Source organism: Dreissena polymorpha, chromosome 16 (assembly GCF_020536995.1).
Source record: "Dreissena polymorpha isolate Duluth1 chromosome 16, UMN_Dpol_1.0, whole genome shotgun sequence".
Lineage (NCBI taxonomy): Eukaryota > Metazoa > Mollusca > Bivalvia > Myida > Dreissenidae > Dreissena > Dreissena polymorpha.
In genome coordinates, this window is record NC_068370.1 from 23,471,892 (window position 1) to 23,490,513 (window position 18,622).

The 18,622-nt window shown below is 36.3% G+C and overlaps 1 protein-coding gene and 2 long non-coding RNA genes across 5 annotated transcripts; 2 read left to right on the forward strand and 1 right to left on the reverse strand.

Annotated features, from left to right (window-relative positions):
- Positions 1-555: 555 nt before the first annotated feature.
- LOC127861413 (uncharacterized) lies at positions 556-18,062 on the reverse strand. 3 transcript variants are annotated; one of them, XM_052399880.1, is made up of 8 exons: positions 18,008-18,062; positions 17,072-17,217; positions 15,901-16,210; positions 15,008-15,307; positions 14,499-14,609; positions 10,792-10,944; positions 8,952-9,058; positions 556-859 (listed from the first exon to the last, which is right to left on the reverse strand). In XM_052399880.1, exons 1-4 carry the CDS (start codon positions 18,045-18,047, stop codon positions 15,096-15,098), a joined length of 708 nt encoding a protein of 235 aa, XP_052255840.1. In that variant the 5' UTR covers positions 18,048-18,062; the 3' UTR covers positions 556-859; positions 8,952-9,058; positions 10,792-10,944; positions 14,499-14,609; positions 15,008-15,095. The 3 variants fall into 3 exon arrangements, with proteins under 3 accessions (XP_052255840.1, XP_052255838.1, XP_052255841.1); XM_052399878.1 differs by having other exon boundaries at positions 10,792-10,940; positions 14,380-14,609; XM_052399881.1 differs by lacking the exon at positions 556-859 and adding an exon at positions 8,743-8,761 and having other exon boundaries at positions 10,792-10,940; positions 14,380-14,609.
- Positions 8,975-11,059, forward strand: LOC127861415 (uncharacterized). Its single transcript, XR_008040209.1, has 2 exons — positions 8,975-9,099; positions 10,769-11,059. It is a non-coding gene; the product is annotated as an uncharacterized LOC127861415 (long non-coding RNA).
- LOC127861414 (uncharacterized) lies at positions 15,168-16,827 on the forward strand. Its single transcript, XR_008040208.1, has 2 exons — positions 15,168-15,316; positions 15,610-16,827. It is a non-coding gene; the product is annotated as an uncharacterized LOC127861414 (long non-coding RNA).
- Positions 18,063-18,622: the final 560 nt, after the last annotated feature.

An 18,622-nucleotide genomic window follows, 5' to 3' on the forward strand; every position in this document is an offset into this window, starting at 1 on the left:
CTGTGGGAACTGAGTCACCATGTGCCTTCTGTGAGATACATGGACTATGCAGCAACTTAACAGGTATAGGGAAAGATCTAGAGTGAAATAGGAAGTTTCTCAGCAACTGTTGCATGGAATTTCATCATCATGAAACTTAAAATAAATATATGCATCATTATACTGCGGTGGACCAATCCCAAATTCTGTTCAGACATCCTTCTTTGGTCAAGAGATATGCCTCCTTAATTGGTGAAAATTGACTCATTGAGCAGTTTTGTTGCAATTACTGGTTTCTTAATAACTTTTACATGAAATATCATGAATTTTAAAATAGATGTATTACTTTGTGGTGGTACACTTGCACGTTTTGTTGGTTTCAGCTCTAGAAGTAAAGCCCCATAATTAAAGATATCTGCCTGTGCTGTAATATGGAAGTTAATGAAATGTATTATCATTTTTTTAGAAGTTCTTGTATAAGTTTTGTCAGGATGATCATTTTGGTCAGTTCAGAGTTGTACACTCTAATTGATTGAAACTAAAATATTTTTTCATTCGTTGAGGGAAACCAGTTCATTTAATTTGCTGCTTTAATATCTTAGTTATGTTTAAAACAAATTAGTACGGTAACTATCAATAATCAAAATTTAATTTTAAGAAGTCCCTGTACTTGTCCCATGATGGACTACATCTGAGTGCTGAAGGGGCTAGGAGGTGTTTAGCATCCATACATGACGACCTGCCAAACCAGCTGTGTGTGGAGGCTGCTGTTCAAGATCCTACAGAATGGCCAGCTCTCTCAGCCACGGAAGTACCGGTTCAGGAGCATGACAGCACCATAGCACTCTTTTCGGATATTGTGCAGACTGTGAGTTTAGTGCTACAACAAAGTGGACTGCATTTATGAGCCATAAGCAAATGTGATTTATGCACAAAACTGCAATTCTGCGTCAGGCTAAAACCTTAACATTGACTCTAAAATCAAAGCGCTTCCACCTACAAATATTCCTAACAATTTGATTTTGCTGTAATGTTTATATTTTTGATTAAAATAAGCCGTTTAAAAAAAGTATAATACCTGTATTATGGTTAAATAAATTGTAGGGAGCTCAACCAGAGATTCAAGACAAGGTGGATGCAAGTGAAGTACCAGTTCCCAGGGACATTAAGCCTCAGACACATAAAATAACGGTAACTTTTCTATGCATTTAATCGTACAGATATTTCATCATTCTTAATGAACATTTATAAAGTGATTGCAATCCAGTATTGATTGCTCATATGGCTTGTTACAGCCTATAAATTAATGTTATGTCTAGAGCCGTAAAGCTGGGCACCCTGTCATGTCTCTTTTTTAGCCTCGCCTTTTTGCCTCTGATCAGCACCATAATGCCCTTCATTATTGGTAGCTGTAAGGCAATAGTTGGACTGCAGGTCCTATACTTTTAAAGCAATGCCTTTAATCATCAAAGAGCATTGTTTGTCATTAAGTGGTAAACATAAAAAGTTCAACAGATGTCTTTGTGTGAAAGCCAGACCATAGAGTTGATGTCATAACCATTCAGTTATATCAGAACATAACATTCTGTAATTGTATAAAAAATAAACTAGTTAGTTTATATAATTTTGTTTTCCATATTTTCACACACACAATTCATTCTCAGGTTGTCACAGCCAGAGCTAAGAGGTCTGCAACCAGAAATGTCAAAAGATATGGAAAGAAGGTAAAAAATACTGTTAATTTCAGATAACCCTCACTGTTTCATTGTGGAAATGTCCTACTAATTCTTAAAACAAGTTTTTTTTTGTTGAAAAAAAACCCACAACCAAACCTATTTTGAAAGTAAAATATAAGTAAAAGACCATATTAGTGTTATTATTTTGAGGACATCTTTCCTTTCTGTTGTCTTCTGCATATTATTATATAATTGTTGTTATTTTTCAAAATAGTCAACTTTGGTGGATGAGGTTTTGCACTTATGCCATGCCTGTACATGCATGTGTAAATTGTTTCAGTTGGCAAAGAAATGCCACACAAGGTATATAAAGCTTGATTGGTGCATTTGTTATTGTTGAAATTTTTGTTTGCATGTACATGCATGTGTTAATTGTTTCAGTTAACAAAGAAATGCCACAATGTTTAATGTGCTTCATCCTATAACTTTGAAACTTTATATGTAGCTGCACCTTGATGAGTTATACATGCCACACCCTTTTTTGTGTCACTAGGTCAAAGGTCAAGATCACTGTGAACTCTTAAAAAAAAGAAACTGCACCTGCAGCCGAGCGTTGGCACCTGCTATGCGGTGCTCTTGTTTTTATTCATCATCATGTTACTGGTAGTGAAATATGTGTGAAATAAATAGCCATAAAATACCGATAGGGAAAGCACAGTAAATAAATGCAGATTTATACATGTTATCAAGGAATAGGAAGCTTGTTTGGTGCATTTTGTTTTGTTGTTTTTGCTTTCGTTGAAAAAAATCTATTTGTTAACATTTACATGTATTATATCCTTGAAGTCATTAATTTCTGGCACATCTTTTTATGCCGCCGAAGGAGGGCATATAGTCTGTCTGTCACACTTTACGTTTAGGTTTCGAAAAATGCTCATAACTTCTATGTCGCTTCAGATAGCAACTTCATATTTGGCATGCATGTGTATATTGACAAAGCCTTTCCATGCGCACACAAATTTTGACCCCTGTGACCTTGACCTTGAACTTAGGGTCTGCGTTTAGGTTTCGAAATCTGTGTTTAAGTTTCGAAAAAAGCTCATAACTTCTATCAAGCGTTTATAGGGGGCATAAGTCATCCTATGGTGACAGCTGTTGTTTACCTATATATACATAAATGTAATGCATTCTTAAGTAGTTTCATAAAAATCACCTTTCTTAATGGAATTACATACAACATAAACATATGCCAACATAAGGCACTCATTGTTGCTTTATTTTTAGACACCCCAACAATATTTATTAGCGAGGCTGTTTTTGGAGAAAACCCGAGGTATTGTCATAGCCTGCTCGTCGTCCACCGGCGTCGTGCTAAAACCTTATCATTGGCTCTAAAATCAAAGTGCTTCCACCTTCAACTTTGAAACTTCATATGTATATGCACCTTGATGAGTTCTACACACCACACCCATTTTGGGTCACTAGGTCAAAGATCAAGATCACTCTGACAAGCTTTTGCAGCCGAGCATGGCACCCGTTATGCGGTGCTCTTGTTTTATATTAAAACTTGCTGCATGAATGCTATTACTGCAGTAACTCTCTTGTTAGTTTCATGTCAAATAGGTTTAATCGTTTTGTTAGTTTTATATTGACGGTCATTGGAATTAGTGGTCGTCCAATATTGTCCGGGACAACAAAAATATAGTTCAGACATAGTTTCCCTTTTTTACTGGATGGCAATTTTTAGCCTGAATGAATATTAATTTTACATGATTATGCATTCACAGACACTGCATTAATGATCCTGTTTTTTCGTCATGCATTAAAGGTCATGCTGCAGTGGATTTGTTTACCTTGACATTACTGAAGATGTGGCTGTTTTCCTGCCTGCATACAAGTTGAATGGCTTATGCTTGGTACTAATTTTATGACGATATGCTCCATACTTTTTAACACTTTCCATCTTGACAATTTACATAAATATTTCTTTCATAGGTATTTTCATTACTTTGATTTTAATATAAATCAGCAGAATGTGTGTTTGATTCATCTGTGTCCTATTTGTATGTATCATAATATAGTAATTGGTTCAAGCATGAAAGACAATGATTGCCCTGTTTATATGACAATATATTTGTAGCATGCCAATTGATCTGATAGCATGGCACAATGCTATAAACAAATTTTATGTTTTCATTAAAAAGAATGAATTTAATGAAAGAGATGTATTCACATTATTTCAAATCATCTTCAAAGGTATACGCTTTTCAAATTATATAACCGGTAGTAATTTGTAAATATATATAATGAAAAAAAAATCCAAAAAAATCTGATAATGGTGGAACCTGTAGGGGACATACATTGCTTGGCAATAGTCTTGTTTGTCTAGTAAGTATTGTATTAAAGGAAGGGTTATTCTATTATAGGAAGATGAAATCAACGTGCCATCCAACATCCATTGCCACCGAGACACTGAAGAGACGCCCCAACAAGATGACAACGCCGCAAATGAAGATAAAGTCAATGTGCCATCCCACTTCTTTTTCCAACGAGACACTGACGAGACGCCCCAACAAGATGTAGACACTTCACAGCTTCTTCTTATTCTTTCAAATGACGTTGAACTTAACCCTGGACCGGTGAGATATTCCTGCCTTATAATAAACAATATTAGTGGGCAAGTTCCTTAATCAGAGGAATTTTAACCTTGTTAATGTTCTATAAATAAATAAATATATATATATATATATATATATATATATATATATATATTATATGTGTGGTTAGGGTAATTTGAGGAAGGTGCTAGTTTGAAATTATTATCTTATATATTGACCATTTTCTATTTGTATGCCCCAAGATCAAATGATCGGAATATATTGTTTTTGGCCTGTCTGGTTGGTTATAAGAGAAATATAAGTACTTTACTAAATTCGAAGGTTTGTAGGCACTTAAACTTATTTAAATCATATACTCACATGTGGGAAGATTTAATTCATACAAATATTGATAACAATGATGATGAAGAACAGCAGTTATTTGATGACAATATTGATGATGAAATGCCTGTTTCGGTTACATTAAGTACTGCTGCATACAATAACTTCAATGAGGAATCTGGACTTTGGAATTTTAAGTGTAGAAGTAAACATTCTCCCAGACTTAAAGACAATAATGAGTTAAGGAAAAATATCATAAAACGTGATCAGTGGAATGATTCTAACCTTGTTCGATGTTCAGATGGCTGCCTAAAAGGACCTGTATTATTTCCAGATATTCCAGACAATACCGGTCCCTGTGGAAGCGGTTGGCTCAAGCGAGAAGATGACGATAATTACAGTGAAAATGGACTGACCATACACGAAAGACAAAGGACATTAAATATTTACACAAATTTTGCACCTGTAAAATGTGACATTCATATACGTGAATGCTATAATTCAATTAGTAAGCCATGCAGAATTCTTTGGGATGAAGGGGACTTAGATTGTTTACATGTATTAAGTAGGGATACAGCAGCAGGAGATGAAATAGGGTGGGAATTTGTATCTATGGTTATGAATTCTAGTTGCACTTTTTCCTCTTACTGCCAGTTTAAAAATGAGATGTATAAAACTCGCCACAATAAGGCTAGGTTTATGGATCAAACAGTTTTTTTTAAATTTTGGTTCAGTTGGGCTTCAAACATGAAAATAGATTATTCTAAAGTTGAAACTTCTGCTCGAGGAACATCAACATTATTTCTTTGGTTCTGTGCAGACCATGGACATTGCTATGGTTTCCACATGACTGGGGCAGAAGGAAGAAAAGATCCCGCATTATCACTCTACAGCTATTTAGAAACCCCTCCACAAGACGTGTTTTATGACTTTGCATGTAATTTACAAGAATATTGCCTAAACAGAGAAAGTGGATACTATAAAAATGAACTTTTTTTTCATGACATTTTCCATGGCTACTCCCACAAATGTTCTAGTGCTTTTACAGCTAGCAGACTTCAAGGCTTTGAATCTGTAAAATCTGAAATATGTGAACAATTCAACAGCTTTATACAGTGCATTAAAAGGTTGGCCCGTCAGATGTCACAGTCACACTTTTGCTTTTACCTACAATTCTTTTTAAATGAATGGAATAAGAAGAAAAAGTTATCATATGAAAAAAGATAAGAATTGCTTTAGCTGGGTTAGTTTAATGTGATACTTAAATGATCTATAATTTTAAGTTCATCTGAACTTTGAATACTTACTATTGCATCTTTTGATGCTTTTTTCTATTTAAAGACTGAGCGAGTAAACACATACTATGTATTATTATGCAATAATTGTTTTGTGTTTATATCTCAACTGAGCATAAAGTGCTCAGGGTGAGCTATTGTGAATGGTCTTGGTCCGTCATGGGTCAACATTTTTTACTTAAACAACATCTAACCTCTGTGCCAATCTTAATGAAACATGGCACGAGTTTTCTTTCATGAACCTCTTTCAAAGTTGTTAAATGAAATGCATTCCATGCATAAATCTGGTTGCAATGGCAACCAAAAGGAAAGCTTATATATTTGGCATAAAACATCGTCTGGTTGACCTCCTTCGTGAATTTCAAAATATGCTATACCCAACTCACAGGCAAATTTGTCCTTATTTGCTCATAGTGAACACTTCTTTTAAATGGCCAGGAAGAGAGTTCAAGTTTATAGACAAGAACAACAGTCAGATGAGCGATATAGTGTCATCATGGCACCTTTATAGCTGAATCATTTATGAAAAATTGTCAATTATATGTTCTGTGACTTGTATGATTTGCAGTATTCATTTCGCTGTCTTCATGCACCTTACAAAAGCCATTTTATTATCAGTGTTCCTGATTCTGTTGTAGCATTTATTCTTGAAATTCGTTATTTTTCATATTTTTCCTAATTGTTATGCTCCCGAAATACAATTTCGCCGGAGCATATAGTTTCCAGTTTGTCCTTCCTCACTAGTTTCCCATAGCACCTTCAATTCTTTACCGATCTCTTTCATATTAGGCATGTAGGTACCTTGCATGGACCTTAACCTTTTGATGAGGTCACTGGGGTCAAGGTCACCAAGGCTAATAATAGATTTTTCCGTCACACTTTTGTCACAGTTTCTCATAGCACATTCAATACTTTAACGATCTCTTTCATATTTGGCACGTAGGTACCTTGCATGACCTCTTCCTTTTGATGAGGTTTGAGGTCACTGGGGTCAATGTCACCGAGGCTAATAATAGAATTTTTTAAGGTGGTTATTAACACATAGATTGACATAGCGCATCATCGGGGAGCATCCATCAGTTTCACTGATATTCTTGTTGTATGTTATATACGTGATCATAGATACTGTAAATTTTGTCTTATGCGACATGTTTATAATGTAGAAGATGAGTACCCTGTGTTTATGCAGTGCCCATTATATAACACAGATATGATTTGTTTATTCCGCTGTGTTTGAATGAAATGGAAACTTTGGTTTGTTCAATATGTTAATGGCCGATGAAAATGACAAGCACATATTTTTGATTGCAAAATGTGTGTATGTGCATGCTAATATATAACAACTACGTAATTATCATGCAAATTAGCTGTCATTTTAATTCTGCATGCTTGTATTGCATTGTTTATTTATATCTGATAAAAAATACTGATTCTTAGGTTACTTTATAAGTATGTTACTATTTTGCATGCTTACATGTTATAGGTAGTTAATTATAAAGTAATCCTTGTTTTGGTGGTATTATAATGTATAGCAGCATTTGTTCTACGAAAGTGCATGCGTGTTGCATCATATGACTTTGTTTTCTTTAACTATTCAGGTTATTTTATATAATTATGAAATTAAACTATGTATTATGGCCCTGTGGCCTGACTGCAAATAAATATTCGTATTTGTATACAGTTTTTGTAATGTGATGTATGGTGGTATCATGTTGTTTCACTTTTTGATCAATATAACTATTATGCATACAATGTGTTATTATTCTTACCTCAAAGGAGCCATATCAATACAAATTACAACTTTCCTTCAAGTGAACAGGTTGACACGAGTGACTGGTGTATCGGGCATATCTAGGTTTTAAAAATGACAATGAGATTTACTATACGGTTAAACATTGTTATAACTGGTGACACGATTACAAGCGGTACATTTACCGGTAGTTTCATACAAATGTTACATAAATTCATGTGCCATATCAAGTACAAGCGGCACGTACATCGATAGTTCGCATACCCATGTTCAAGTAATATCTATTACAAGAGACAATTGTACCTTAGTTGGCATAGTCATGTTCAAGTGAACAATGTCGCATGCGTGATATCATTCAAGCGTCACGTGTATCGGTGGTTTATATACGCATATTCAAGAGATCCATGTCGCATGCGTGACATAACAAGCGCCACGTGTACCAGTAGTTTGTATACCCATGTTCAAGATACATAACGCACGTGTGATATCAATTACAAGCGGTACATGTACTAGTACTTTGATATAAATGACGAGCGTCACTTGTAACGGCGGTTGACATACGCATGCCCAAGAGATCCATGTCGCCTGAGTGATGTTCATGGCAAGCGTCACGTGTACCGTTAGTTGACATACGCATGCTCAAGAGATCCATGTCGCCTGCGTGATGTTCATGACAAGCGTCAAGTGTACCGATAGTTGACATACGCACGCACAAGAGATCCATGTCGCCTGCGTGATGTTCATGGCAAGCGTCACGTGTACCGTTAGTTGACATACGCATGCTCAAGAGATCCATGTTGCATGCGTGATATTAAAGGGGCCTTTTCACAGATTTCGGCATTTTTTTACGTATTCATTAAATGCTTTATATCGATAAATGTTAACATTGGATCGTAAAAGCTCCAGTAAAAAATCAAGAATAAAATTTAAAAAAGGAAAAGAACATTGCCCGGACCAGGTTTCGAACCAGTGACCCCTGGAGTCCTGAAGTAAAAACGCTTTAGCCTACTGAGCTATTCCGCCGAGTACATATTCGTAAAGTATTTTATACCTAATATAAGCAATCTTCGTAGTTTCGCCAAATTTAAAAGAAATATTTCTTAGTGGCCTAGGACCTTTGACCTGAAAGTATAAATTCAGCATATAACCTGATTGTAGCGAGTTGTTGAATGAGCTTTCTTGCATATATACTGGTATGTGAAAATTGAGTATTAAGTGTGACTTTGACCATGAGACGAGTTATTCCAAACCTAAGCTTTCCATTTTGGCTCGTTATGCATTTATACTTCACATTGCACCCTCTTTCAATTACCTTGAAGACTCTCGTCACACCTTGGGGAGGTTGCTGCTGGGAGATAATTTTTAGGTCCAGGAAGCGCTCGGAAGCAGTCAATATAGCAGTAAGCATCTTCCAGCACCCTGTTATGGAGAGAAGAGTATTGGGGTTTATGGTGAGAACTGTGAGTGTCATTCTTTTGTACAGTTGTAGTGGCAGCCATTGTGTGAATACTCATGTAATCACTCTCACTTAAGTATCAATAGCTAATTATATATATATATATATCATTCGGAAACCATTTTACTGCTTCAGGTCACTGTGACCTTGACCTTTGACCTAGAGACCTGGAAATCAAAAGGGGTCTTCTACCAGTCATGATCAATGTACCTATGAAGTTTCATGATCCTAGGCTTAAACTTTCTTGAGTTATCATCCGCAAACCATTTTACCGTTTCGAGTCACTGTGACCTTGACCTTTGACCTAGTGAACTGATAATTGAAGGGGTCATTTGCCAGTCATGATTAATGTACCTATGCGTTCTTGAGTTATCATCCGGAAACCATTTGATGGACGGTCTGACCGACATGTGCAAAACAATTAACCCCCTCTTTTTCGAAGGAGGGCATAATAAATTAATTTTGTTCAATCTATCTATTTATCCATTAAAAAGTTCACACTTTCAAAACAAATATAATACAAACTTGGTCATCAACATTAATAAAATACCCCTGCTGTCCCTGTGAATGTTAATGAGCGAGGATCAAGGAATCAAGACCATTACTCTTGGATGTGAAATCAATGCAAATAAAAATTGTGTTTTGAAAATCTTCTTTTCATGCTGATCACATATTTACAAGTTTGAATGGATAGACAAATCCACAACAGACCAACCAACATACAGACTCCAATATACCAGGAATAACCCCACATACCGCATTGACACAGAATATTTTGCATGCTGTCTTCACAAGATAAGAAAAACATATTTACATGTTTGGCGATTTTAAGAGTTATTATGCAATTGTGACCTTGACCTCAGAGATATCGACAATTCTTTGGCATGACACACCGTTCAATGATGGTAAACAAATGTGCATTTTTTTTGTTTAATCTCACAATGAATGACATAGTTATGGCCCAGATAAACTCACAACCAAACTTAGATAGATATTCAGTCACTATTTATTCCAAAAAATTGTGTTGAAAACCTGTCGACAGGTGTCGCAAGCCAGTGTTATAGGACCTAAAGTCAAAATCAATGTGACCTAATTTTTCGGCCCGGCATGGCCCACGTTTGAAGTTGGCCTAGAGATCATCTAGATTAAACTTTTGACCAAGTTTGGAGAAGATCGGATGAAAACTACTTGAATTAGAGAGCAGATACCATACTGAATGCTAAAAAACGCACAAAGTGACCCTGTGACCTAGTTTTTAGTCCGGCATTGCCCATGTTAAAACTTGGCCTAGAGATCATCTAGATAAAATTCTAACCAAGTTTGGTGAAGATTGGATGAAAACTACTTAAATTACAGAGCGGACAGCATGATGAATGTTTTAAACGCACTAAGTGACCCCGTGACCTAGTTTTTGACCCGGCATGACCTATATTCAAACTTGACCTAGACATCATCTACATACAACTTATGACCAAGTTTGGTGAAGATCCAATAAACACATTGAATTAGAGAGGGGACACTTAATACAGAGCCATCGACAGACAGACAAGGTCACTCCTATATACCCCACTATACTATGTTTCTGGGGATATAATAGCAAATAATCAAGAAATATAAAACAAGATAATCTTGATAATAATAATTAATACTCAAGCAACAAACATATGAACCAGGTATCGCATTGTGGAGCACTAACCAGTTTTTACTGCGGAAGACGACAAGCTTCATTCTGTGTGTGATGGGCGGTTGGGAACCATACCCTTCAATATGAAAACTTGCCAGCTTCTAAGTGTTCCACACAGAGGTCAGCACCTTCACTGTCTCCAGCTCAATCTCTAGGTACACCTACCTATATATGCAAAAATCAATTGAGTGAAACCACTAGTTTGATTATCCATTAGATGCATTCTTGATCAAACATTAGAGCAGTAGTACCCGTGTGATTTACAATATGGGTATTTTTACTGGATGCTGTAAAAATAACAGTTTGCTTTTGTTCACGTCAATGACCATGATAACACATTAATGGCTATAAAAGAAATAATGAAATTAGCTGAACAAACGCGAGTTATCAACAACCTATGGCATAACTAGCAAAACCATCAGTACAGTTTACAAAAAAAAATGCTTCTTTTGAAAAATGGGTTGTTTGTACAGTAACTGTAACACTATTTACTTACTTACAGTTTCGTTTCACATTCATATGCATTTTCTAAATTTTGGCATTTAAATTACATAAAAAATATGAGTGAAAATAGTTTCATTCATCGTCAGTTTTAAACAAGAGTGCCAAACTGTCACAAGATATGCCCTTTCGAAGGTTTTGGACACCATGCTCAATGCTTGAAATGCACTAAGTGACCTCGAGACCTAGTTATTGACCCGGCATGACCCATATTTAAACTTGACCTAGATATCATTTAGTATAACATCTGACTAAATTTGGTGAAGATCATATGAAAACTACTTCAATAAGAGAGCGGACACCATGCTAAATACTTGAAATGCAATATGTGACCTTGTGACCTCGTTTTTGACCCTGCATGACCCATATTCCAACTTGACCTACATATCATCTAGACACAACTTCTGACCAAATTTGGTGAAGATCGGGTGAAATCTACTTCAATTAGAAAGCAGACACCATGCTAAATCCTTGAAATGCACTAAGTGACCTCGTGACCTAGTTTTTGACCCGGCATGACCCATATTTTAACATGACATAGATATTGTCTAGACACAACTTCTGACCAAGTTTGGTGAAGATCGGATGAAAACTATTTAAATTAGAGAGCGGACACTGCTGTGGACGCCGTCCGCCAAGGGTGAAACTATAATACGTCCCGTTTTTAAAAACGGGCGTATAAAAAAAGGAGAGCATAAGATTTGGCTGTGTGAGAGGGTGTTTTGCTGCGTAAATGCGCGACTCTCACGCTGAATGCCCGATACTTGACAGGCGCATGAATGTTGATGCAAACTACTTCAATTAGAGAGCAGACACCATGCTAAATCCTTGAAATGCACTAAGTGACCCCGTGACCTAGTTTTTGACCCGGCATGACCCAAATTCGAACTTGACCTAGATATTGTCTAGACACAACTTCTGACCAAGTTTGGTAAAGATCGAATGAAAATTATTTGAATTAGAAAGCGGACACGAAAAGTGTGACAGACTGACAGACAGTGCGAAAACTATATACCCCCTTTTCTTCGAAAGGGGGCATAAAAATAACTTATCCATAGACATCGGATGTATTTTGTAATGGGAATGCTTTGGAGATTACCATAACATTCTGTGCACACGTAAAACCTTTATGAAGAATCCTCAACATTAAAGATTTATTAATATTTTTGAAAATTAAGCAAACATTCATTTTTTTCCATGAAAGCATTACAATTATGGCTTTTTATAAGTATAATATGATGTATGAAATAGTTTTTTTCTTTTTAATTTTAAGTTAATGTTGAACCATTCAATCACTTTAAAAACATTGCAAGTTATTGCATTTCCACAAAGCAAATGAATCTTAGCAGGTAAATTCAATGAATTTATCATTGGTACCCCCAGCTGATAATTTTAAAAATCTGTATAGAAGTTCACCAGATGATGTTTTATGCAAAATATGTATGTTCGCACTGCAGTTTTTGAGAAGAATATTTTTAAGTGTTCATTATATATATATTATAGAAGGAAAACAAATTTGATCCGAGGGTGGGGCAAATATGATCCAATGATACTTGAACAATCTTGGTGAAGGTCCACAAGATGAACTTTCATGCCAAATATCTTTGCTCTAGGCCTTGTGATTTATGAGAAAATTTTTGTTTTTGAGGTTTTTTAATATACTAATAAGGAAATTACATTTCCCTCCCCAGTGGGGCAATTTTGACCCCAGGAACATAGTTTGAACAATCATGGTACAAGTCCCACCAATTAACCTTTGAACTCTTAAGTGTAATCTTGAGTTTGGAGATTTTGACGTAATTCATTCTTATGACACACCGTCGAGTGATGGTGAACAAATGTGCTTAATGATTTTAAAATCTTACAATGAATGACACAGTTATGGCCCGGACAAGCTCATTTATGGCCATTTTTTACTTTTGAACTAAAAGTGTGACCTTGACCTTCGAGATTTCGACATTATTCCTTCCCATGCAACACCGTCAAATTATGGTGACACATGATTTTAAATTGAATTTAATTCTGACAATGAATGACATAATAATGGCCCAGACAAGGTCATTTATGGCCATTTTTGACATTTGAACTCAAAGTGTGACCTTGACCTTTGAGATATTGACGTTTTCTTGAGCAGTGACCGGCCGTGTCATGATTGTGAACATTTATTGTAAGTTATTTGAAATTCCTCCAATCAATAACAGACTTACGCTCCAGACAAGCCTAACCCGGACTTTCATACTGACGGACTGATCCACATACACCAAACCGCCAACTGTGACAAATATGTCGAGCTCTCCATAAGTGGGCTCGACAAAAAATCGACTTGCCCACAGGTAAAGGTCCACCACACAATGTTTCATGCTAAATATCTCAGCCCAAGGCCTTGCAGTTTCAGAGTAGATTTTGTAAGTTTTTTCTTTTGGTTGCCAGGGCAACAAGGATTTCATGGAAAACAATTCTTGGAGCAACATTGAAGGAGCTTCATGCCAGGAATTTTCCTGCCAGTTTCATCAAGCTTTGTCCAAAGGTTTAGTAGGAGATATTGTTTAAGTAAAAATGTTGACATATAGACACACATCGCAAAACAGACAAAGACCAGCAACAATAACTCAAGTTGAGCTATAAAGGGTACATCTCTGAAATGACTAAATCATCCTGATGACTCTTATGCAAGAACCACTGAAAAATGATAACAAATTTGATCTAATTTGAATTTCACTAAATTCATACACCAACATATGCAGACAGAAATTTGACATTTTCAATCAATTAAGGGGCCATAACAGTTTAATTTTACAATGGCTTCAAGGCCTTTCCCCCATTTGGAATGTCAAAATGAACTTTTGCATTATAGTTTATATGTCTTCAAGGTAACAATCTGGTAAAAATATTATACATAAGACAAGTCGGTCAATTAACAGGCGAACAGCTTAGTTGTATACTTAAATAAACCCAATTTTAATGCCTATTAACTTCAAGTTTCATTCAATTCTATGCAATTGCTACTGAAAAACAACTCTGGTCTGAAAAGTAATGTAGGGTTATCTTTTCGAATCAATACTAGGCTTATTTATATTACATACCCTCAGGTTTGTATACTTGCCAGTTCAGGAGGCGTTATAGAGCGCTATCAGTTAAATGATTATTCCCCGAATATCTTTCAGGTGTGCCAGCTGGGGGCTCCTGGATCACCTTGATCGTTTTCACTACATGCTCACTCTCAGTGAAGTGGCGCTCCAGGTTTGCGTCCGTCAGGATGGCCGCACTCTCCTCTACCCTCCGAACAATCTCGCGACGGCTCTTATCCAGGCAGGTTGAGGTCAGGAAGCCTGTGAGAAGGAGATCGGCCGAAAAAAAAATAAAGCTAAACAAGCAAATTTGTTAAATTGATATCCCCCGCCAATATGCTTCTGGACACAAAAGTGTTATATTTGACACTCAAAAAAGCATTTTTTCAAGATACAAAGGGCCAAAACCCCGTAATTAACAGACTGTGTACAATGCCATTTGGCGTGCATCGTCCTCTTATCCATATATATACTCATACCAAGTTTCAATGAAATCGGCCAAAGCACTTTCAAGATATGGCTCTCGACACAAAAGTGCTGGACAGACGGAAAGATGGACGGAAGAACAGACAGAAAGACGCCAACGCCAAAACATTAATAAGTAGATGTCCAAGAAGAATGAATAATTTACATAAATCAAATCCTAAGTTTACGCTTACATTGTTCAATGTGCGGGCGTCCGCTAGACCATTCCCTCGCACCACTTCAGGAAGTTCTTGATTGCCGTTAGTGCATTCCGCACCGTCTTCAGCTGGTGAGTGGTGTTGAGGAACTGTCGTGGACCTCCATATGGCCCATCCACAACAGCATGTCACTCAACACCACTCCTTCCAAGTAGCCAGACAGGGCCAGGAACCGGTTGATCTTCATGTTGACCTCTTGTGTTTTCGACTCGTTTGCCAACCCACCTGGCCTGCTCCGCAGGAACATGTAGTCTACATATGAGTCAACGATTGAAACTGCAACAAGTATTATTGGATGATATTCTATGCTAGATGGTGAAATCGCATATAATTTAACTAACAACCAGTAATTCCAAAGTATTATAAATAAATAATATTTATCTTAAATTTTAATGTACTATATATTTCCTCACGGTTTTTAATATATACATGTAACAATAATAATGACTATCAATTGAAATGTATATAATTAAAAAAAAATCTGGGAAAACAGGGCTTAATGCACCAAGTACTGGTTCTACCCCGATAACGGACTCAAAACTTTACACTATATAAGCAATCCATATTGTTACTTGCAGCTTCTCCGACCATGCATCACCCTTGCATTGGGTTCCAGGCTCAGGCAGTATTTCGGCATTAGGAATGAAAAGTCCTCTTCCTCCTCCTCCTCATCCTCCACCTTCTCATCCTCCTATGCCGAGTCATCATGAGTGGCGAGTCTGCTGGTCACCTTTCCTGAAGTTTTCGCGTCCTGTAAATGACGTTTAAATGTAAAAGTTACAAATCGTTTGGTATGGTTTTGTATTAGACATTGATAGAAATATGAGAAATTAAATACAAAAACCACACGAACACAATTTAACACTTACTTTCCGGAAACGGCCCTCTTGTGTAAACAAAATTGAATGTCCCAGCCTCCATTTTGTGCTCCTGTTCTAGATGACGCAGCCGGTCAATCACCGACCGGTCGCACAGCCAGCAAGAGTAGTAATTCCTCGGCTTTGTCTTCTTCACTTTCCGACCGGTCTTAGCACGTGCCTCTGACATCAACGGCTTCATGGGGTCTGCTGTCAGCGCTTGCACCCAGCGAACGTGGTCTGTTACCCGGAGGTACACAGTCGTGTTGCCTTTTACCACGCAAATGGGGCATTGCCTTGGGATAGGCTTTGCGTTTGGTGTCTGAAATATTAGTTTGAAATGTGTACGAAGCAGGTGGCTATCAATATATATGATTCATTAAGAGATGATGAGATAACGGACCCAGTTAATTGATTGAAATAATGATTATGTGATTGAAGCTGTTATGCTAGGGTAAAATACCAAGGAATGTGTATAGATATTGTTAACTTTTTTTTAATGGTGTTAAAAATGAATATTTTATTGCAATATTTGCACATGCTTTGTTTTATTTTACAAAGTAATCACTATTAACCTTAAGTTTATTCTCATGAAAAAAACATACCATTAAATAGCAATACTGATTACTTTATCTATTTGAGTGACATTAAGAGTGACCATGTACATGTATATATCAATCTATACTGTCTAACCCCCCTTGCAGATATTATTGACAGGTAAATATAATATTATATACCGTCTTATAACGATTCAAGACTTGGCCAAAATAAGGCCCCATTCCCTCAACAAAAAAGTATTAATTTTTCCCCAGATAAAAATTCACCCGACACTCAAGCAAATTAATTGCCCTAGACCCAGAATTGTCAAGTTTAAAATGTTTAAAACTAAATAGAATTGTTATGTATTTAATTTGGCGGTGATTAAAAAAACATATTATATTGTTTCTCATGTTTGGTTTAAAGTCCAATTTTTTTTTAATGATGCCCTATTTCCCCCGCCTCAGGGTACAGGTATCATTAGGCATTCTGAATCAACATTTTCATCAAAAACAATGATTCTTCATTCTTTACAGGCTGGGGGATTAAATTTTTAGAAACAACAATAACCTTTCAAATCGCATACCAAACGTTAAGACTTTTTAAATGAAAATGTGGATTCAGAATGCCTAATGATTCGGAATACCTTGACAAACTGTACCGTTACCCCAAACCCTGAGGTAGCTGTGGCGTAAAGGATATGGTGTCCGCCTAGCAACCAGGAGGTCACGGGTTCGATCCCCACTGTGAAAGCGTTCTTTAGATCTTCCCTATAGACACTAAGTACTGGTTCTAGGCACCGGAAACAAAATTTACAGCTTTTTCAAATAAGTCCTATGCAATCAAACTAAAATATACAGGTTTGAACTAAACCAGAGGGAGATCTCTGCATGATGCATGTTAGTCTTATTTATAAGACGCGCGAGATACTTTACCCATATAAAAAGTAGCTTAATATTTAAGAGCGTCAAAATTTGGACTAGATGCATGTATGCAATATCCCAGTGTGACCCAAATTCGAAGGGTGTAAAGAATCGAATGTAATGGACCGAAATTCGACGATGTAACGGTTACATGAAGCAATATTTAGCAAATAATGAAAGAAATAATGAAATGTTTAATAGCAGAAAATAATAATTTTAAACTCGGCTGTATTACTTTGAAATGATTCAAAGACAATAATCATCCATTTAATCAATATAAATAGAACATCGTCGAATTTGGGGTGCGGTAGGATAATGTATGGTTTCCAGTATTTACTATGGGGAAGAACTATTGTTGGCAAAATATTTCACTTCAAGAATATGTTTGCGTATCAGATATCAAATATGTACAACACAAAACCAATACAATTGTGTTACTGTTATGAATAATACAATTTAAAAAAATGTTTTTTTTCTCCGTTTATTACTTTCACTGAATCGAAGGGTTAACAGAACCCAAGGCGAACATGATGTAGTGCGAACACAAGGCTACGGGTCGAAACCCATTAATAAAAATATATGCAATGACAACATAAGTATGGGGTCAATATACAAAAGATACCGTCTAATTATTTGGACACAAACCACAGTTTACCAACCACTCAAAATGGCGGCGACATCTACTTTCACTTTAACCATTTACTGCGCCCGCCACTGAGCATGCGCATACTTGGTTTTACATGCTATTTTTAGTTGGGCGACGGTGGACCATCGTCCATATGATGATAAGAAATAGACGTGAAACAGTGAATGTTACTCCCCAATAACATTTTTTGAACAATGTTCAGACAATGCTAAGTAATATTCAACGAAACTTGTTGGAAACTTCTTGAGGAATGAAATTAGTAAAATAATCGGTCGACATTGGTCTGAACACGTTAATAAACAATTGAACTGTTTATGTAATACATCTTTAATTGTAAATATTATTTTGAGACTAAAAATTGAAACAAATACAGATAAATCGTTACATAATTCATTGTTACAGCATTAAATGAGTTTCAGATATTCAGTTCCCTTGTTCCGGCCTCAAACGACTGTACGGTACAGTTTTCTATTTGAAGTATGTCAGTGATATAGTAAGCTATCATTAGGTATAAATAGAAGTTTAATCTCTATGTAAATTGTGTAATAATGTATTATTCAATCGTAAGATATCGGCCCACACTGCAAGAAAAACTTATGCACTTAAGACTTTGCAAACATATTTCAAA

What these genes read in the sequence shown, in the direction of transcription:
- LOC127861413 (XM_052399880.1), bottom strand. Translation starts at nt 18,047, where the DNA reads ATGGTTAAAGTGAAAGTAGATGTCGCCGCCATTTTGAGTG. An exon ending in TGTCGCCGCCATTTTGAGTG is followed by an intron (nt 17,218 to 18,007) that starts GTTGGTAAACTG and finishes TCCGGTGCCTAG; the next exon opens with AACCAGTACTTAGTGTCTAT. An exon ending in AAGAGGGCCGTTTCCGGAAA is followed by an intron (nt 15,308 to 15,900) that starts GTAAGTGTTAAA and finishes TACTTGTTGCAG; the next exon opens with TTTCAATCGTTGACTCATAT.